The 23,167-nt window shown below is 43.2% G+C and overlaps 1 protein-coding gene across 1 annotated transcript in view; it reads right to left on the bottom strand.

Moving 5' to 3' along the window:
• cep162 (centrosomal protein 162) overlaps nucleotides 1-23,167 on the bottom strand; it is a 139,982-nt gene that overhangs the window by 60,888 nt on the left and 55,927 nt on the right. The window contains exons 14-16 of the mRNA XM_067983879.1: nucleotides 18,883-19,052; nucleotides 15,463-15,714; nucleotides 549-680 (exon numbers count right to left, since the gene is read on the bottom strand). Of these exons, the coding sequence (XP_067839980.1) occupies nucleotides 549-680; nucleotides 15,463-15,714; nucleotides 18,883-19,052 (554 nt within the window). The remainder of the gene's footprint in view (nucleotides 1-548; nucleotides 681-15,462; nucleotides 15,715-18,882; nucleotides 19,053-23,167) is intronic.

Genomic DNA, 23,167 nt, shown 5'->3' with positions numbered 1-23,167 from the left:
TGGAGAAAAGACCAAGCCAGGAACAATAAGGTGGAGTGTGTACCCGAGGTCAGTAGTATTCATGAGGCAAGTTGTGTTGGGGCATGCAGTGAAAAGGGATGGATAAGATTGCAATTGAATTTTTTGTTTGTTATGTGAGAAATTTTATTTTTACACAATAGGATGGTCAAGGACCAAACTTAAGGTTTTTTTTAAACTGGATGTGAAGAGGTCATATTTTTTGATGAAATATGGCTGGGGAGATTATTGAAACTGGGGTCTAAGGTTTTGTGCAGTATGATTTATGAATAATGAAATTGAAAATAAGCAATTAAAAAGGATAAAAACAGAATTGTAACCAATTAGGAAGAAGAGAAATAAGTCCAGCAGTGAGAAAGAAGAAAACTGGCAGACAAGCTTGATAGACAACATACTCCACACACAAGGCAGATACAAGAGATGTTATTAAAAAGATTTTTTACCCATCTATTTTTTTCCTCTTAATAACCAAAATAAAACACTGATACAGCATTCACATAGCAGACATACCAACACCTTTGTTCCAATACCTGATGGTAGCCTTGAATAAGGGTTTCTTGCTCCTGAACCTCCTTCTCAATTAACTTGAGCTTTTCTTCAGTCACAGGATCCAATGTTGCTCCAAATACCCATTTCTTCTTGCTTGTCTCCAGGCTGTACAGCTTTGAGAAAAAAAATTGTTCCGTTTAAAAAAAAAGTTTTAAAAAGCAGTACATCTCCTGTGGCATTGATCACAGGTGGTGATAGGCCTGGTTACAGAGGTGGGTCAAAGTATGTGAGTCATGGCTGTACAGTCAGGTTGGGAGCAATTGTGGAGGCTAATGAGTAGGACTCGGTTGGGAGCAAGGTTAAGTTAGGCCACTTCAGCTGAGGGATGTTACACACACACACCGACATACACATGTCAGGATTCCCAATCCTGATCATAATCCAGTGACTTCTGCTGGGAATTCATGTCTGCATCCTAAATCAGGATAAAGTCAGGCTAGTCTGTGATCGGTCCATGATTCAATAGCCCACCAACAGTCAGTATTCAGATCAAAATATGAAGAATAATGATATGGGGAAAGCACCAAAAAGACTGAAACTAACATTGAAATATATCTGAGTCACCATCTTCAGAAGAGATGGGGTAAAGGCATGAAATCGGAGGGAAAAACGCACACACACAATTTAAATTAGCTTTAGTATGGTTTAATGGTTTTGATTCAGTCTCATTCTGATTACTCCAATGCAACATGGCGCATTGATTCTGCTAGGTTGACTGCAACTTTATGTATTCAAGCTTCCCATTTAAAACTGAATAGAGATAACAGAAGTAATGCACTTGAATTTTACATACGACTAAAAGCGATCTTTGAATAAAAAATTCTTCAGTAGGATCATGCTGCAATGTGTAAATATACTAAAAAATGTTAAACATACAGCAGCTTTAAACTTGAAACTCAAACACAATTTGCTTAGTTCAAGGAGAAGGCATGATTCGGTCATTTCGATATATGATAGGATAATGGTCTATTGTGATGTGTTTAGGTTAGAATGGAGATATATGCTTCCACTTCTGCTTCATGCAGTCATCATAAAATCTCTATCTCATTAACTCTGCCTTGCCAAATCCATCCCCATTAGCCAAAATACCATTATAAAACACACTTTGAGGTATGAAGGTGTATGGAAAATAGACCACTTGTGTGTGGCACTTGTGAGTTACATAATTTTAGCAATTAATGAACATCTCACATATCCGATGAAGTTTCAGTAGGAAGCAGCTGCTGACAAAATTTACTAGTGCTAAAGAAAATTGAAATGTTAAAACTAAGGACCCCTTTGGTCTAGTGGAAGTTAAAGGTAGATAAGGTGGTAAAGAAGGCATATGGGATACTTGCCTTTATTAGCCGAGGCATAGAATATAAGAGCAAGGAGGTTATGATGGAGCTGTATAAAACACTGGTTAGGCCACAGCTGGAGTACTGTGTGCAGTTCTGGTCGCCACACTACAGGAAGGATGTGATCGCTTTGGAGAGGGTGCAGAGGAGATTCACCAGGATGTTACCAGGGCTGGAGCGCTTCAGCTATGAAGAGAGACTGGGAAGATTGGGTTTGTTTTCCTTGGAGCAGAGGAGGCTGAGGGGGGACATGATTAAGGTGTACAAAATTATGAGGGGCACAGATAGGATGGATACTAAGGAGCTTTTTCCCTTCGTTGAGGGTTCTATAACAAGGGGACATAGATTCAAGGTAAAAGGCGGGAGGTTTAGAGGGGATTTGAGAAAGAACTTTTTCACCCAGAGGGTGGTTGGGGTCTGGAACTCACTGCCTGAAAGGGTTGTGGAGGCAGGAACCCTCACAACATTCAAGAAGCATTTGGATGAGCACTTGAAATGCCATAGCATACAAGGCTACGGACCAAATGCTGGAATATGGGATTAGAGTAGACAGGGCTGATGGCCGGCGCGGACACGATGGGCCGAAGGGCCTCTATCCGTGCTGTATGACTCTATGACTCTATGATTGGTTTGTATGAATTGCCAGTCCTAGATATCTATCCTATACTTGAGTACATGGGGTCTCCTGTTGGGAACTTGTTACAAATACAACACTTAATACTTTAAGAGGTGTAAGGCAGCAGCTAAAAGAAAATGTCTTGTATTTCAAAACTGAAAATATTTTGGTTGCATGAACTTTCTGTAACATATTGCTTTAGATTTAATGTAATTTACCCATGTCAGAATTCTCCGAATTGCACCACTGCTGCCTCTCAGTGAGGCACCTCCACAGCTAAAGAAATTTTATTTTCCATGACCACAAATGAATGATGAGCAATGACACCAGAACACTATTATGAACACAATGGTAGGACACAGTTAATACAACAGCACTGGGTGCCATTAACATGAACATCTCACATATCCGATGAAGTTTCAGTAGGAAGCAGCTGCTGACAAAATTTACTAGTGCTAAAGAAAATTGAAATGTTAAAACTAAGGACCCCTTTGGTCTAGTGGAAGTTAAAGACACAACAACACTATTCAAAGAACAGGGACTTCTCCCAGTGTCCTGGGAAACATTCCTTCCTTAACCAACACCATCAAAAACACTATTAAGTCATTCATCAGATTGCAGTTTACGTAATTTTGATGTGCACAAAACAACTTCTGCATTTTCCTACACTAAAACAGTTGTTGCATTTCAAAGTAATTCATTGTATATGAAACACATTTTGAGAGATGTAATAAGACGCTATTTAAGTGCAAGTCTTGTTTTCTTTCTAGGTTGCTGAGGAAAGTAAGGGTGGAAATAGTGGAGACTCTGGTCACAATCTTTCAATGCTGCTTGGAAATGGGAGTGGTGCCAGAGGACTGGAGGGTTGCAAATGTTACAACCCTGCTCAAAAAAGGGAGAGGGATAAACCTGGTAACTATAGACCAGTCAGCCTAATCTCTGTGGTGGGGAAACTTCAAGAGACCATAATCCCAGACAAAATTAATTGTCACTTGAAAAAATATGGGCTCATTAATAACAGCCAACACAGACTTCTTAAAGGCAAATCGTGTCTGACAAACTTGATTTGAGTTCTTCGATGAAATAACGGAAGGTTGATGAAGGTAGCGTAGTTGGTGTATATATGGACAAAAGGTGTTTAAGAGCTACATAATAGACTTGTTAGCAAAACTGAAGCCCATGGAATTAAAAGGGCAGTGGCAGCATGGATAGAAAATTGGCTAAGAGGCAGAAAGCAGAGTGTAGTGGTAAATGGTTGTTTTTCAGTCTGGAGGGAAGTATACACACCGCGGTGTCTTCCAGGGATCGGTATTAGGACCACTCCCCTTTTTGATATATATTAATGACCTGGACTTGGATATAGGGAATATAATTTCAAAGTTTGCAGATGACACAAAAGTTGGAATTGTAAGTAAACAGTGAAGAGGATAGTAGCAGACTTCACATAAACAGACTGGTGAAATGGGCAGACACAACAGATGAAATTTAATGCAGATAAGTGTGAAGCGATACATTTTGGAACAAAGAATGAGGAGAGGCAATGTAAACTAAATGGTATCATTTTAAAGGGGGTGCAGGAACAGAGGTGGTTCACATACACAAATCTTTAAAAGTGGCAGGACAAGTTGATAAAACTGTTAAAAAAGCATATCGGATCCTTGGCTTTATAAATATTGGCATATAAATAGAGACATAGGGCTATAAATTTGGCCACGTAGTGCTCGTTTTTTTGTTAAGGTGCTACCCGGCCTCCTAGGGTCCCGAAATGGCATCCGGAATGCGCACACATGTTTCTAGCATGATGTGCGCCAGATGCCATCCTGGTAAAGGCATTTGTGCACACGCAGGTAACGCCAATACCATGTAACGTAAGGAGAATATGTGTTAGATCAGTGTGCCACACCCATTTAAAGAGACAGATATGATTTTGAAACTCAACACTCCAGCTAACGCACTGTATTAACCACGCACAGCTGAACAATTCGTAGACGGCCTGGAGGACCACCCACCAGAGCTATTTAAAGGGACCATGCAGGATTTACAGGTTAGTTGCTAGCTTCTGGCTGCTGATGCAATTGTATCTGTTTTTGGAGGTCTCCTATACTTGAATACTAGGACTAGGGGACATAGCCTAAAAATTAGAGCCAGGACTTGTAGAAGTGAAGTTAGGAAACGCTTCTACACGCAAAGGGTGGGAGAGTTTGGAACGCTCTTCTACAAACGGTAGGTGACGCTAGCTCAATTATTAATTTTAAATCTGAGATTGATAGATTTTTGTTAACCAAGGGTATTAAGGGATATGGGGCTATGGCGGGTACATGGAGTTAGATCACAGATCAACCATGATCTCCACTGAATGGCAGAACAAGCTCGAAGGGCTAAATGCCACTGCCACTTGTGCCTCCTGTTATGCGCCACCTTCTTCTGCAAGAAAGTGGGACGTGTGTCAGTGAGCGCCCTGCAGGATGTTTAGGTGATGTGCCAGTCATGGTTGAACAACTGCCAGTGTGTGTGACCTGTGTGTTGTGGGTGTGCGGCTTGCAACAATGGTGATGAGTGAGGGTGAGAGGAAGCATCTGACTGGAAGAGTTAAGTACTGATTGAAAGAGTTTGTTGGTTGGTGGGTGATGGGGGGGTGTAGTGCTTGGAGCAGTGGATGTGGCTAGTGGTGCAGCTGGCAGGAGATGCCACTTGACAGTTGACTTCACTCACCCTGACCACTTGTGTCAAAGCAATGAACTTCTTTCTGCACTGCATTCATGTTCGTGGTGCTATGCGCCTGGCATTGACTTCATCCCCTGCTGCCTCCCACTGCTTCTTGAGCATATGTCTGGAGGGCCTCTTGCCCCCCTGTGGATATAGGATGCCCCTCCTTCTGATCACCTCTTGTACCAAGGCCTCCAGTGCATCAGCAGACAACCTTGGTGCTCGCACTCTCGGTGGCCTGGTACAAACTCAGATTGGCAGATTGGTGAGGTCTGACGTCCAGATTGGAGGATGTGGGATTTAGTGGTGCGCAATCTTTATTCAATATTTTAACATAACTTAACAGTTTGTAAACATAGGGACGGGACCTGCATCTGTGTTTTATGTGTGTGATGTCTGATTTCCATTCAGAATCCGTGCGGATTCGTATCTTATATTTTGCAAATAAGAGGTGCAGGCTGCCTTTAAGAGGTGCGAACCACTCATGCGATATTGGGGTCTCCCTGCTGGTGAGAAGCCATTCATCATTGCAGCCACGCCTGGCTGCTTGCCGGAATCAGGTAAATGACCAGGCATCTCACTAGCTGCCTGCATCTCAACGGCCGGGAGAGACGGGTTAATCGCGCACCGCGACCCCCACGCCAGATTCGGGGGTTATCGAATTTAACCCCCATATGAGTGCAAAATCAAAGCAGTTATGCTAAACCTTTATAAATCACTAGTTAGGACTCATCTGGAGTATTGTGTTCAATTCTGGGCACCACACTTTAAGAAGGATATCAAGGTCTTGGAGAGGGTGTGGAAGAGATTTACTAGAATGATATCAGGGATGAGGGATTTCAGTTATGTGGAGAGGCTAGAGAAGCAGGGATTATTCTCAGAGTAGAGAAGGTTATGGGGAGATTTAATAGAGATGTTCAAAATTGAGTGGTTTTGATAGAGTAAATAGAGAGAAACAGTTTCCACTGGCATGAGGGTCGGACCCAGATTTAAGATAATTGGCGAAAGAACCAGAGGGGAGATGAGGAGGATTTTTTTATGCAGCGAGTTGTTGTGGTCTGGAATGCACTGCCTGAAAGGGTGTGGGAAGCAGATTCAATGGTAACTTTCAAAAGGGAATTAGATATATACTTGAAATGGAAAAATTTGCAGGGCTATGGGGACAGAGCAGGGGAGTGGGACTAATTGGATAGCTGTTTCAAAGAAAACGATGGGCTGAATGACCTCCTTCTATGCTGTTATGATTCTATGCTACATGGAGGTAAACCCAATGACACCCCGGACTGTTTTTTTCTGAAAGTACATATCTTTTGTTTTTCATCATATTTCGAACCATTTTGGCTGCTATATAAAGCTCAGCACATTTTGTGCGTTTTTTCCAGGTACAAGGCTTTGTAGTAAACAAATCAACATAATTTTTAAAATCGCATATTTTAAACAATAAACCCTTCCCTTTACACAACAAAACAGTTCAATTCATTGAATGGATATGGTCACATTTATTCAATGTAATATTACAGTGTTTTACAATTTGCTGGCAGTTTTTGAAAATTAATGACCACAACTGATTGAACTGTAACTATGGCTACCTATGGTATATTTTAAGCACGAATAACAGACATAAAAATGTTTATCCTGGTCATCAATCGGAAGGCCTTTAAAAAAAACTCCACTTATGATAAAAGGCCATATTTGCCCAAAGGAGTAACAGATTTTGAAAACAAATTAACCACTAAAGAATTGAATGTGTAATTTTGTTTAAAATTATAATAAAAATATATAATAGGAAAATATTTTATATTTTAAACCAATGTCATGGTGAATTTTCATGACTTGATAAAATTGAAATCAGGAAAAAAAAGAGGAACACTCTCCTGACAACTCTGCAATCTGCTATTAGAATTCAGGAACAGACTATCACATCTGAAGTGGGTGAGATGTGTGCACAAGGTCTCAGATGAAAGCTTGGCAAGATGAGCCAAATGCTGCAAAACTAAAATTAGATTTTTTTTTGTTCACTCCTCAGCAACTAAGCTGTGCTACAATCTGCCCATTGGGATATTCTTTAAACAAGACAAGATTTTAAATCATAAAGCAGCTGTTGTGCTACTATATTTGCAGTTGCCGAGACAGTTTTCTTCTGTGTAGTTGGACCATTTGCATATTCATACACAGAAGGAATTAATAAGACACAGGAACTTAATTCTGCACCAACTTTAGTGAAATGCAAAAATAGATCTGATTAATGCCACAATAGGAACCAAACTACTGATCTGCTGTTGGCTGTGATCTAACCCGAGACGAGTTTTGAATATCATGTTATTCACAGTAGGGTATCATTTAATTATAGGGTTAATTCCCTTCAATTAGTACAATAAAAATTGAAAATGCTAGAAGTCAAACAAAAACAGTGGCGACCTGCTTTTTTACTTTTTTTCGGGATTGACAGATCCACATTATTTTGCCATCATTTGTTGTTTTAATTTGAGATCTGATCTTTGGGCTTTTTGTATTTTCAATTTCACACACCTCTCACTGCCTTAGGTATTCACACATTCTTTCTTTCTCTAATATCTTTAATGCTTTTATCCATTGCCAGATGTACAGGTCATCTCAGTCATGCAACAATGTCCTATTTTTAATCTTAAGCCAGTCATTCCACCAATGCTTCCCGACTAAATAAAAACATTTTTGAAATGCGTCCAGGAAAACTTTCTTAACCAGTACGTTTCCGGCCCAACGAGGAAGGAGGCATTGCTGGACTTGGTTCTAGGGAATGAGGTGGGCCAAGTGGAGCAAGGGTCAGTGGGGGAGCAGCGATCATAGTATCATAAAGTTTAGAATAGCTGTGGAAAAGGACACGGGCCACTCTAAAGTAAAAATACTCAATTGGAGGAGGGCCAATTTCAGTGGCATGAGAACAGATGTGGCCCGGGTAAATTGGAATCAAACATTGGAATTGAACAGTGGGCAGCCTTTAAGGAGGAGATGGTTTGGGTAAAGTCTAGGCACATTCCCATGAGGCAGAAAGGTAGGGCAACTAAAGCCAGAGCTCCCTGGATGACAAAAGAGATAGAGACTAAGATGTAATGGAAAAAAGGGGCGTATGACAGATGTCAGGTTGGTAACACAAGTGAGAACCAGGCAGAATATAGAAAGTTCGGAGGGGAAATGAAAAAGGAAATAAGAGGGGCAAAGAGAGACTACGAGAATAGACTTGCGGCCAACATAAAAGGGAATCTAAAAGTCTTCTACAGGCATGTAAACAGTAAACGGGTAGTAAGAGGCGGGTTGGGGCCGATTAGGGACCACAAAGGGAGATCTACTCATGGAAGCAGAGGGGATGGCTGAGGTACTAAATGAGTACTTTACATCTGTCTTTACCAAGGAAGATGATGTTGCCACAGTCTCAGTAAAGGAAGATATAGTTGAGATGCTGGATGGGTTGAAAATTGATAAAGAAGAGGTACTTAAAGTAGATAAGTCACCCAGTCCAGATGGGATGCATCCTAGATTGCTGAGGGAAGGGTGGAAATTGCAGAGGTACTGGCCATAATCTTCCAAACATCCGTAGATACTGGGGTGGCGCCAGAGGACTGGAGAATTGCAAATGTCACACCTTTGTTCAAAGAAGTGTAAGGATAAACCCAGCAACTATAGGTCAGTCAGTTTAACCTCAGTGGTGGAGAAACTTTTAGAAACGATAATCCGGGACAGAATTAAGAGTCACTTGGGCGAGGGTGGATTGATTAGGGAAAGCCAGCACGGATTTGTTAAAGGCAAATCGTGTTTAAAAAAACTCTATCCAGTTAGTTTAAGGATCAGAGAGGGTAGATGAGGGCAATGCACTTGATGTGGTGCATATGGACTTTCAGAAGGCATTTGATAAGCCTATCACGTGGCACTTTATCATCAAGATTTCGGCCCATGGAATAAAGGGGGCAGTAGCAACATAGATAAGGAATTGGCTAAGGGACAGGAAACAGAGTAGTGATGAATGGTTGTTTCTCGGACTGGACGGAGATGTACAGTGGTGTTCCCCATGGGTTGGTGCTGGGACCACTGCTTTTCTTGATATATATTAATGACTTGGACTTGGGTGTACGGGGCACAATTTCAAAATTTGCAGGTGACACAAAACTTGGAAGGGTAGTAAACAGTGGGGAGGATAGTGATAGACTTCAAGAGGATATAGACAGGCTGGTGGCATGGGAGGACACGTGACAGATGAAATTTAACGCAGAAAAATGTGAAGTGATACATTTCGGTAGGAAGAACGAGGAGAGGCAATATAAATGAGAGGGCTCAACTCTAAAACGGATACAGGAACAGAGAGATCTGGGGGTATATGTGCACAAATCATTGAAGGTGGCAGAGCAGGTTGAGAAAGTGGTTAAAAAAGCATACGGGATCCTGGGCTTTATAAATAGAGGCATAGAGTACTAAAGTATGGAAGTCATGATGAACCTTTATGAAACACTGATTCGGCCACAACTGGAGTATTGTGTCCAGTTCTGGGCACCGCACTTTAGGAAAGATGTGAAGGCCTTAAAGAGGGTGCAAAAGAGATTTACTAGAATGATTCCTGGGATGAGGGACTTTAGTTACGTGGATAGACTGGAGAAGCTGGAGTTGTTCTCCTTGGAACAGAGACGGTTGCGAGGAGATTTGATAGAGGTATTCAAAATCACGAAGGGTCTAGACAGAATAGATAGAGAGAAACTGTTTCCATTGGCGGAAGGGTCAAGAACCAGAGGACATAGATTTAAGGTGATTGGCAAAAAAACCAAAGGTGACATGAGGAAAAACCTTTTTTACACAGCGAGTGGTTGTTATCTGGAATGCACTGCCCGAGGGAATGGTGGAGGCAGATTTATTCATGGCCTTCAAAACGGAACTTGAAAGGAAAAAATTTGCAGAGCTACAGGGAAAGGGTGAGTGGGACTAACTGGATTGCTCTTGCAAAGAGCTGGCGTGGACTCGATGGGTCGAATGGCCTCCTTCCGTGCTGTAACCTTTCTATGATTCTATGACTGTGGTGATTTCCCCCCTGCCCTTCCATTCATTCTGAAACTAGTTTTATAATAGAATATCATTCATTTCAGTTCCCAATGGCTTACCTGAAACATCAACCTGCCTGTTCTCTCCACAAACACTGACCGACCTGCTGTATGTTTCCAAAATTTTGTTTTTGTTTCCTTTCAATTAGTGTTTGTGCCACAATAAGAGAATGTGCTTGAATTGTACTAACAGGAAGATGGCTAAAATGATGCAATATTCAGACAGTTTATAGCTCTGCAGTACATCTCATTCAGGCAGTTCGTCAAGCACTGTAGCTAAATAAGGATTATGGTTATTTGCATAATTGGGAGGAGCGAGCCCTTCCAAGTGGAAACTAAATACAAAAGGAAGAAGTTTTAAAAGGAAGAATGCGTCAAAATGCAAGAGGACATTAATAAACTTGCAGAATGGGCATGTAATTGGCAAATGAATTTCAATATAGGTAAGTGTGAGGTATTACATTTTGGTAGTAAGAAGAAGGGGACCACATACTACTTGTATAATAAGAGTTTAAATGAGGTAGAGGAGCAGAGGGATCCTGGGGGGACAGATACACAAATCACTAAAAGTAGCGACGCAGGATAATAAGGCCATAAAAAAACAAATCAAGCACTGGCGTTAATTTCTAGAAGGATAGAATTGAAAAGCAGAGAAGTTATGTTAAACTTGTGTAGAATCTTGGTTAGATCACCCTTGGGAGTACTGTGCACAGTTCCGATCTCCATATTATAAAAAGGATATAGAGGCACTAGAGAAGGTGCAAAAAAGATTTACTGGAACAACACCAGAATTGAAAGGTTAAACCTATCAGGAAAGATTGAGCAGGGCTCTTTTCTCTAGAAAAGAGAAGACTGGGGGGTGACCTGATAGAGGTCTTTAAGATTCTGAAAGGAGAGACACATCGGACATCGGCAGGGGGTGGGAACACATCGGACAGGGGTGGAGGTGACATCGGTTTTAAGGTATGTTTATTTTTTTTACAATGGGAAATGTAATTTTATTTAAATTTATTTAGTCTATTTTTCATTGATCTGCCTCTTCCTGCCTGGTTTGACCAGGCGTGAATCGGAAGCCGTGGCAAAGCTGCACAGGTACGGTTAAAATCTTTTTAAGTGTACAATATACAAAAATTAAACTACCATGTACCTCAATGAGGTACATTTGCCCCTTTAATTATCGGCCCGCCGGATTTAATTGCCAGCGGGACTTCCGGCTTCCTGATCCACGCGCGCACCCAGATAGGTTTGGGTCGTACGCATTTTTTGGCGGGTTGGAGCCGGGATTCCCTCCCGCTCCATAAAAATGCGAATTTGTTTGCCCCCCTGCCACGAACCCACGGGGGAGACCAGAAATATAAGATAGTCACTAATGAATCCAACAGGGAATTCAGGAGAAACTTCTTTACCCAGAGAGTGGTCAGAATGTGGAACTCACCACCACAAGGAGTAGTTGAGGCGACTAGCATAGATACATTTAAGGGGAAGCTAGATAAACACATGAGGGAGAAAGGAATAGAAGGATATGCTGTTAGGGTTAGATGAAGTAGGGAGGGAGGAGGCTCGTGTGGAGCATAAACACTGGCATGGGCCTGTTTGGCCAAATGGCCTGTTTCTGTGCTGTACATTCTATGTAATTCTATGTAGTACACAATGTATTGGTGTGAAGTCTTTGATGTCTTCCAAGTGAGCAAAGAGCAAACTTGTCAGTGTTGCATTATGCTCATGTTGATTGCTAGCTGTGACTCTTTTCTTACTTGAATTGTTTTTGTGTAGGGCAATTCAAAGTCTAAATAAAAACAGAAAATGCTGGAAAAGCTCAGCAAGTCAGGCAGCATCTGTGGAGCATCACTGTCCTCGGCCTCTTCACTGTTCCAAGGAAGCTCAATGCAAGCTTCATATGTCGGTTGTAAAGTGCCTAATCTTTTAATTGGGCACTTTACAACCTTCTGGACTCAACATTGATTCCAATAATTTCAGATCATAACCACTGCTCCCATTTTTTTTTCTTTTTGTGGGACTGCAGCTGCTGCTAATGATTCTGCTGTTGCCATCTACAGCACGTCTAGACCCATCTTTTGTTTTATAACTTGTCCCATTACCACCCTCCTTGCCTTGCACCATCATCCCTTTTGCCATTTAATCACCCTTACCCTTTACCCTATCACAGACCTTCCCTTTTGTTCTTTCCTCCCCCCCTTTCACTGACTCTGTACTTGCTTAAAAACTGTAAACAATTTTACAACACCAAGTTATAGTCCAACGATTTTATTTGAAATCTACAAACTTTCGGAGGCTTCCTCCTTCCTCAGGTAAATGTCAGGAACTCCTCGAAGCCTACGCATTTATAAATCACAGAACAATACATGGTGATTACAGACTGCCTTTGCAACTGCCCGTTGCCAAGGCAATCACCGTGTTCAGACAGAGAGGTGTCACCTACAGAACCCCCGAATATACATTCAACAAAAAAAACAAACAGGAAAAAAAACCAGAGCGAGAGAGAGGCAGAAACATCCGGAAGGCAGAGAAAGCCAGCAAATGACCCGTTATATTAAAAACAGATAGCTTTTGTTCGCTGGTGGGCTTACGTGTAGCGTGACATGAACCCAAGATCCCGGTTGAGGCCATCCTCATGGGTGCGGAACTTGGCTATCAATTTCTGCTCGATGATTTTGCGTTGTCGTGTGTCTCGAAGGCCGCCTTGGAGTACGCTTACCCGAAGATCGGTGGCTGAATGTCCCTGACTGCTGAAGTGTTCCCCGACTGGGAGGGAACCCTCCTGTCTGGCGATTGTTGCGCGGTGTCCGTTCATCCGTTGTCACAGTGTCTGCATGGTCTCGCCAATGTACCATGCTCTGGGGCATCCTTTCCTGCAACGTATGAGGTAGACAATGTTGGCCGAGTCACAGGAGTATGAACCATGCACCTGGTGGGTGGTGTCCTCTCGTGTGATGGTGGTATCTGTGTCGACGATCTGGCACGTCTTGCAGAGGTTACCGTGGCAGGGTTGTGTGGTGTTGTGGACGCTATTCTCCTGAAAGCTGGGTAATTTGCTGCGAACGATAGTCTGTTTGAGGGTTGGGTGGCTGTTTAAAGGCGAGTAGTGGAGGTGTGGGGATGGCCATAGCGAGGTGTTCGTCGTCAATGATGACATGTTGAAGGCTGCGGAGAACATGGCGTAGTTTCTCCGCTCCGGGGAAGTACTGGACGACGAAGGGTACTCTGTTGGTTGCGTCCCGTGGAACAGCCATGGGGACCAAATTTGCACCCCAATACGCCAACATTTTCATGCACAAGTTCGAGCAGGACTTCTTCACTGCACAGGACCTCCAACCAACGCTATACACCAGACACATCAACGACATTTTCTTTCTATGGACCCACGGCGAAGAATCACTAAAGAGACTACACGATAACATCAACAAGTTCCATCCCACCATCAAGCTCACCATGGACTACTCCTCAGAATCAGTTTCTTTCTTGGACACACGAATCTCCATCAAAGACAGGCACCTCAGCACCTCACTCTACCGCAAGCCCATGGACAACCTCACGATGCTCCACTTTTCCAGCTTCTACCCTAACCACGTCAAAGAGGCCATCCCCTATGGACAGGCCCTGCGAATACACAGGGTCTGCTCAGACGAGGAGGAACGGGATGGACACCTACAGACTCTGAAAGACGCCCTGGTAAGAATGGGATATGACGCTCGACTCATCGATCGACAGTTCCGACGGGCCACAGCGAAAAATCGCGTCGACCTCCTCAGAAGACTAACACGGGACGCAACCAACAGAGTACCCTTCGTCGTCCAGTACTTCCCCGGAGCGGAGAAACTACGCCATGTTCTCCGCAGCCTTCAACATGTCATCAATGACGACGAACACCTCGCTATGGCCATCCCCACACCTCCACTACTCGCCTTCAAACAGCCACCCAACCTCAAACAGACTATCGTTCGCAGCAAATTACCCAGCTTTCAGAAGAACAGCGTCCACAACACCACACAACCCTGCCATGGTAACCTCTGCAAGACATGCCAGATCATCGACACAGATACCACCATCACACGAGAGGACACCACCCACCAGGTGCATGGTTCATACTCCTGTGACTCGGCCAACGTTGTCTACCTTATATGTTGCAGGAAAGGATGCCCCAGAGCATGGTACATTGGCGAGACCATGCAGACACTGCGACAACGGATGAACGGACACCGCGTAACAATCGCCAGACAGGAGGACACTTCAGCAGTCAGGGACATTCAGCCACCGATCTTCGGGTAAGCGTACTCCAAGGCGGCCTTCGAGACACACGACAACGCAAAATCGTCGAGCAGAAATTGATAGCCAAGTTCCGCATCCATGAGGACGGCCTCAACCGGGATCTTGGGCTCATGTCACGCTACACGTAAGCCCACCAGCGAACAAAATCTATCTGTTTTTAATATAACGGGTCATTTGCTGGCTTTCTCTGCCTTCCGGATGTTTCTGCCTCTCTCTCGCTCTGGTTTTTTTTCCTGTTTGTTTTTTTTGTTGAATGTATATTCGGGGGTTCTGTAGGTGACACCTCTCTGTCTGAACACGGTGATTGCCTTGGCAACGGGCAGTTGCAAAGGCAGTCTGTAATCACCATGTATTGTTCTGTGATTTATAAATGCGTAGGCTTCGAGGAGTTCCTGACATTTAACGGAGGAAGGAGGAAGCCTCCGAAAGCTTGTAGATTTCAAATAAAATCGTTGGACTATAACTTGGTGTTGTAAAATTGTTTACAATTGTCAACCCCAGTCATCTCCACATCATGCTTAAAAACTGTTAACTCTTTGCCATCTTCCAGTTCTGACGAAAGGTCTTCGACCTGAAACGTTAACTGTTTCTTTCTCCACAGATGCTGCCTGACTTGCTGAGCTTTCAGCATTTTCTGTTTTCATTTCAGATTTCCAGCATCGGCAGTATTTTGCTTTTGGTTCAGTCTAAATATGCAGGGTAACAGTATAATTATCCCTAGATTCTAAATGCATCCATTTTTCCTACATCACAAATAACATTGGCTCTGAATGAAACTGTAGATTTACAATGATACAAATGTATACAATTTGTCATGTTTTTAGGTACATTTCGCACAGCTTGTTCTGCTCATGTTGTAGTTTCTGAGAACTCTGAAAACCACATTTACCTTTGTTTGAAGTAGATAAATCTCCTCATTTAGTTGGGGAAGTTTCTTCAGCTCTTGGTCTTTGCTAACAAGTTCCCTTTCTTTCAGTGCCAATTTTTCTTTCAACTTTTCAACCAGGCTGTGTTCTGTGCTCCATTTCTCATGTGCTTCTTCCAGTTTTTGTAGCAGGGAAAGCTCTCTAGTTACATTACTGGTCTCTGGTAAACTCTGTCCATACCCTTTTGACATCTCTTCATCATCTTGTGTAATTAACTATCAAAGTAAGTATCACACTTTAGGAAAGATACAGAGATCTCTTGTGGAGTCAGAGGATACACTGTTTTATCCCTTGTAACATACAATATAGTATCAGAGTGACTGATCTGCAGAGATTGTATAAGCTGAATTGTGTTTGATTTCAAACTCAATATTGTGAGAGTCTTAGAAATCAACCCAAAACACTTCTATGATTAGTTGTATATTTGTATAAAGCGAACTGTAAATCAGTGGCCTTGATTATTATTATATTTTTATTTAAGTACACAGTTAATTTTATTTCAACTTTAAACAAAAAAATGTCCAAAATACATTTTTGGACTGGGGTTATTCTCCTTAGAGCAGAGAAGGTTAAGGAGATTTGATAGAAGTGTTCAGAATCATGAAGGGTTTAGATAAAGTAAATAAAGAAAAACTGTTCCCATTGGCGGAAGGGTCAAGAACCAGAGGACACAGATGTAAGGTGATTGGCAAAAGAAGCAAAGGCGACATGAGGAAAAACATTTTTACGCAGCGAGTAGTTATGATCTGGAATGTGCTGCCTGAGGGGGTGGTGGAAGCAGATTCAATCATGGCTTTCAAAAAGGAATTGGATAAATACTTGAAGGGAAAAAAATTGCAGGGCTATGGGGAAAGAGGGGGGAATGGGGCTAACTGGATTGCCCTTACAAAAAGCCAGCATGGGCTTGATGGGCCAAGTGGCCTCCTTCTGTGCTGAAACCATTCTATGAATACAGATGATGGAAAGAAATATATTGCAGGATATAGCTGGTGAGAGGCAGTGGTCAAATAATTTTAAGGGGGTGGTCCTAGGGTCTGGGAACACTGGGAAGGGGTATGGAAATGGCAGGAATGGAGCGGAGTTGCAATCTGGGAGCATGGGGGTAGGGAGAGCTCATTGGCTGTGAGAGCAATGAGCAAGGTGTAGAAGTACAGTGTTCGGGGGTTGGCAGTGGTGGGATGAGTGGTTCTGGGCTGTGATGTGGGGTCGGGGGAGGGGAAAAGAATCTCAGGTCCAAATTACCCTGGTTTGCTCACACTCATGCCAAGTTTTGGAGCAACATTAGCAGAGGCCAGGGAAGAAGATGAACCCCAGCCTGTGCTGAATTAGCTGATCTCAATTTAGGATATTGATGCGGTTGCTATAACTGGATTCACTTGGTTAGTCCTTTTTATAATTTTTCATTCTCCTCTTCTCCATTCATGATTATTCCACATTGTTATGTAAAAACTTGGATATGCTCCCTTTATTCCAAAATCTAAGTCCCCAACAACCCCTAACTCTATTTTCCACTACCACTATAGTTTCTTACTCCCTTTCAATCATTAAATCCTGAAGGAGTCAAAATTACCTTCAGTTCAAAGTTGGCAAAATCAAAGCCACCCTTTCCAACTCCTGCTAATACCTACGTGTCTCTGGCAATGTTGCTGCATCTTAATGTCCTGTTCAAATCTAAGCTAAGCTTCCAATTCCACAAGTGGTTTATTACAAGATTACATTTTATCTTCAAAACAATACCCATGCATATCCCTACCTTCCCCCACCACTGCTGAAACCTCAATACATTCTTTATCACCTATCCACTTTCATTTTTCACAATCAACTAATCAGAATTCATGTGGGCCCATGTTCCCTCCTGCACACCCATCATCCCTGTCCTTGCTAAGTTGCTTGTGACCCAGCAAACAGATATCAAGATCAAGTTCAAATTATACCACAGCCTTGGTCCACCCTATCTGAATGATAATCTCCACTCCAAGTCCCTGTCTACTGCTCCTGACTCCTGCATGTTCCCTGTGCTCTCCACTTCACCGCTAGAGACTGATCCTTCATTCAGTATGGCACCACCTTTGAAATTCTCTCCCAAAAACCACTTCACCTCTAACTTCCTCTCTGCTTGCAGAAGCCTCTTAAAAATATTTCTTTGACCATGCCTTCAGTTCCCCAACCTCTAAATTTCTTCCTTTTTCCTATTTGGTTTCCCCACTTCCACATTACATAAGAACATAAGAAATAGGAGCAGGAGTAGGCCATATGACTCCTTGAGCCTGTTCCGCCATTCAATAAGATCATGGCTGATCTTCAATCTCAACTCCAATTTTCCACCCGATCCCGATATCCTTTGATTCCCTTAGTGTCCAAAAATCTATTGGTCTCAGTCTTGAATACACTCAACGACTGAGCATCCACAGCCCTCTGGGGTAGAGAATTCCAAAGATTCATAACCCTCTTGAGTGAAGAAATTCCTCCTCGTCTCAGTCTTGAATGGCCGACCCCTTATCTTGAGACTATGACCCCTAGTTCTAGACTCTCCAGTCAGGGGAAACAGCCTCTCAGCATCTACCATGTCAAGCCCTCTCAGAATTTTGTATGTTTCAATGAAATCACCTCTCATTCGTCTAAATTCCAGAGAATATAGGCCCATTCTACACAATCTCTCCTCATAGGACAACCCTCTCATCCCAGGAATCAATCTAGTGAATCTTCGTTGCAACACCTCAAAGGCAAGTGTATCCTTCCTTAGGTAAGGAGACCAAAATTGTACACAGTACTCCAGGTGTTGTCTCACCAGAGCCCTATATAATTGCAGCAAGACCTCCTTACTCTTATACTCCAACCTCCTTGCAATAAAGGCTAACATACCGTTTACCTTCCTAATTGCTTATTGTACCTGCATGTTAACTTTTTGTGATTCCCGTACAAGGACACCCAAATCCCTCTGAATACCAACATTTTTTAGTCTTTCACCTTTGAAAAAATATTCTGCATTTCTATTCTTCCTCCCAAAGTGGATAATTTCACATTTCCCCACATTATACTCCATCTGCCACCTTCTCGCCCACTCACTTAACCTGTCTATATCCCCTTGCAGCCTCTTTGCATTCTCCTCACAGCTTACTTTCCCACCTATCTTTGTATTGTCAGCAAACTTGGATACTTTACACTTTGTGCCCTTATCTAAGTCATTGATATATATTGTAAACAGCTGAGGCCCAAGCACTCATCCTTGCGGCACCCCACTAGTTACAACCTGCCAACCTGAAAATGACCCGTTTATTGGTAAGCACTCAGGCATTTCTTTTAACCCAAGAATACTCTATAAATAGTTACTGTTGTCAAAGTAGACATAACACTGACTACATACAACTACTTTAAGTTTTTACCTGTTCCAGTGTGTGACCAATGAGTAACTTTGCATGGTCTGGTGTACTGTTGATCTGCTGCTGAAGATATGCAGTAAATGACTGCATGGAGGTACATAACTGACTTTCAAGGTCATTTCCAATAGATTTGTGCTTTGCTGATCTGATCGTCCGGGTTCCAAATAATGGCCCTGTTTGTGCAAAGGTGAAAGATAAAATACAAATTAGGCACTATGATGACGTTATCCATTTTAGCATAACAGAACATGGTTGAAGGTCTGAGTTTGTGTTGCTAAAGGAGGAAAAACAACTGTAGTTTGCAAAAAAAGCCTGGAATGTTACACAAATTATTACAAAGAGATGACCATGATCAGACTAGAAAATAAAGATGCAGAACGCTGATAATCAAATGGTGCTACTTTTTAAAAACATCTTGCGCAGCACATCCTAAGATTGCACACAACAAACATTTCAGCAGAGGCAAACTACCAGCTAATTTCGCAAAAGAATGGGTCATTATAAAGTTTTAAATAACCTGGTTTATGCCATTCATTTGTTCACACAATACTATATAGTTATTTGGGCTTTCAAGAGCAATAGCTCTGGCCACTTTGATTGATTTACATACAGGAAGGAGCTTAGTGCTGATAATTCTTGCACCTAAAATACTACTCCATGAAATATTTTGACTTGTTAAATATTTTCAAATAAAACTCAACTCTGACATATATCACCGTTCCTTCATCGTCGCTGGATCAAAATCCTAGAACTCCCTAACTAACAGCAATGTGGGAGAACCTTCACCACATGGACTTTTTAAAAAACTCATTCATGGGATGTGGGTGTCGCCGGCAAGGCGAGCATTTATTGCCCATCCCTAATCGCCCTTGAGAAGATGGTGGTGAGCCACCTTCTTGAACCGCTGCAGTCCGTGTGGTGACAGTTCTCCCACAGTGCTATTAAGTAGGGAGTTCCAGGATTTTGACCCAGCAACGATGAAGGAACGGCGATATATTTCCAAGTCGGGATTGTGTGTGACTTGGAGGGGAACGTGCAGGTGGTGTTGTTCCCATGTGCCTGCTGCCCTTGTCCTTCTAGGTAGAGGTCTCGGGTTTGGGAGGTGCTGTCGAAGAAGCCTTGGCGAGTTTTTGCAGTGCATCCTGTGGATGGTACACACAGCAGCCATGGTGTGCCGGTGGTAAAGGGAGTGAATGTTTAGGTGGTGGATGGGGTGCCAATCAAGCGGGCTGCTTTGTCCTGGATGGCATCGAGCTTCTTGAGTGTTGTTGGAGCTGCATTCATCCTGGCAAGTGGAGAGTATTCCATCACACTCCTGACTTGTGCCTTGGAGATGTGGAAAGGCTTTGGGGAGTCAGGAGGTGAGTCACTCGGCACAGAATACCCAGTCTATGACCTACTCTTGTAGCCACAGTATTTATGTGGCTGGTCCAGTTAAGTTTCTGGTCAATGGTGACCCCCAGGATGTTGATGGTGCGGGATTCAACAATGGTAATGCTGTTGAATGTCAAGTGGAGGTGGTTAGACTGTCTCTTGTTGGAGATGGTCATTGCCTGGCACTTGTCTGGCACGAATGTTACTTGCCACTTGTCAGCCCAAGCCTAGGCGTTGTCAAGGTCATGCTGCATGCGGGTACGGGCTGCTTCATTATCTGAGGGGTTGCGAATGGAACTGAACACTGTGCAATCATCAGCGAACATCCCCATTTCTGACCTTATGATGGAGGGAAGGTCATTGATGAAGCAGCTGAAGATGGTTGGGCCTAGAACACTGCCCTGAGGAACTCCTGCAGTAATTTCCTGGGGCTGAGATGATTGGCCTCCAACAACCACTACCATCTTCCTTTGTGCCAGGTATAACTCTAGCCACTGGAAAGTTTTCCCCCTGATTCCCACTGACTTCAATTTTACTAGGGCTCCTTGGTGCCGCACTCGGTCAAATGCTGCCTTGATGTCAAGGGCAGTCACTCTCAACTCACCTCTGGAATTCAGCTCTTCTGTCCATGCTTGGACCAAGGCTGTAATGTGGAGTCAAGTCGTCCTGGCGGAACCCAAACTGAGCATCGGTGAGTGGGTTATTGGTGAGTAAGTGCCGCTTGATAGCACTGTCGATGACACCTTCCATCACTTTGCTGATAATTGAGAGTAGACTGATGGGGCGGTAATTGGCCGGATTGGATTTGTCCTGCTTTTTGTGGACAGGACATACCTGGGCAATTTTCCACATTGTTGGGTAGATGCCAGTGTTGTAGCTATACTGGAACAGTTTGGCTAGAGGCACGGCTAGTTCTGGTGTACAAGTCTCCAGCACTACAGCCGGATTGTTGTCGAGGCCCATCGCCTTTGTTGTATCCAGTGCACTCAGCTGTTTCTTGATATCACATGGAGTGAATCGAATTGGCTGAATACTGGCTTCTGTGATGGTGGGGATATCGGGAGGAGGCCGAGATGGATCATCCACTCGGCACTTCTGGCTGAAGATGGTTGCAAACGCTTCAACTTTGTCTTTTGCACTCACGTGACTAAAGTAGTGGACAGGGGAATGTCATTGGATGTTATTTATATGGACTTCCAGACGGCATTTGATAAAGTCACACATAAGAGATTGTTAGCTAAGATAGAAGCCCATAGAATCGAGGGAAAAGTACGGACTTGGTTAGGAAGTTGGCTGAGCGAAAGGCGACAAAGAGTAGGGATAATGGCAGGATGTGACTAGTGGTGTCCCGCAGGGATCTGTCTTGGGGCCTCAATTATTCACAATATTTATTAACGACTTAGATGAAGACATAGAAAGTCTCATATCTAAGTTTGCCGATGACACAAAGATTGGTGGCATTGTAAGCAGTGTAGATGAAAACATAAAATTACAAAGGGATATTGATAGATTAGGTGAATGGGCAAAACTGTGGCAAATGGAATTCAATGTAGGCAAATGTGAGGTCATCCACTTTGGATCAAAAAAGGATAGAATAGGGTACTTTCTAAATGGTAAAAAGTTAAAAACAGTGGATGTCCACAGGGACTTAGGGTTTCAGGTACATAGATCATTGAAGTGTCATGAACAGATGCAGAAAATAATCAAGAAGGCTAATGGAATGTTGGCCTTTATATCTAGAGGACTAGAGTACAAGGGGGCAGAAGTTATGCTGCAGCTATACAAAACCCTGGTTAGACCGCACCTGGAGTACTGTGAGCAGTTTTGGGCACCGCACCTTCGGAAGGACATAATGGCCTTGGAGGGAGTGCAGCGTAGGTTTACGAGAATGATACCCGGACTTCAAGGGCTAAGTTACGAGGAGAGATTACACAAATTGGGGTTGTATTCTCTCGAGTTTCGAAGGTTAAGAGGTGATCTGATCGAAGTTTATCAGATATTAAGGGGAACAGATAGGGTGGATAGAGAGAAACTATTCCCGCTGGTTGGGAATTCTCGGACTAGGAGGCACAATCTAAAAATTAGAGCCAGACCTTTCAGGAGTGAGATTAGAAAACACTTCTACACACAAAGGATGGTAGAAGTTTGAAACTCTCTTCTGCAAACGGCAATTGATGTTAGCTCAATTGCTAATTTTAAATCTGAGATAGCTTTTTGCCAACCAAAGGTGTTAAGGGATATGGGCCAAAGGCAGGTAGATCAGCCATGATCTTATGAAATGGCGGAGCGGACTCGAGGGGCTGAATGGCCTACTCCTGTCCTTATGTTCCTACATGCTGGCTCTGCCATCATTGAGGATGGGGATGTTTACAGAGCCTCCTCCTCCCGTTAGTTGTTTAATTGTCCACCACCATTCACGACTGGATGTGGCAGGACTGCAGAGCTTTGATCTGATCCGTTGGTTGTGGAATCGCTTAGCTCTGTCTATAGCACGTTGCTTCCGCTGATTAGCATGCATGTAGTCGTGTATTGTAGCTTCACCACGTTGGCACCTCATTTTTAGGTATGCCTGGTGCTGCTCCTGGCATGCTCTTCTACACTCCTCTTTGAACCAGGGTTGATCCCCTGGCTTGTTGGTAATGGTGGAGTGAGGAATATGCCGGGCCATGAGGTTACAGATTGTGCTGGAATACAATTCTGCTGCTGCTGATGGCCCACAGTGCCTCATGAATGCCCAGTTTTGAGCTGCTAGATCAGTTCTGAATCTATCCCATTTAGCACGGTGGTAGTGCCACACAACACATTGGATGGTGTCCTCAGTGTGAAGATGGGACTTAGTCTCCACAAGGACTATGTGGTGGTCACTCCTTCCAATACTGTCATGGACAGATGCATCTGCAACAGGTAGATTGGT

The sequence above is a fragment of the Heptranchias perlo genome, chromosome 5 (assembly GCF_035084215.1).
Source record: "Heptranchias perlo isolate sHepPer1 chromosome 5, sHepPer1.hap1, whole genome shotgun sequence".
Classification (NCBI taxonomy): Eukaryota; Metazoa; Chordata; class Chondrichthyes; order Hexanchiformes; family Hexanchidae; genus Heptranchias; species Heptranchias perlo.
Note: the sequence above shows the minus strand (reverse complement) of the source record. Positions and strands in the feature narration are given on the sequence as shown.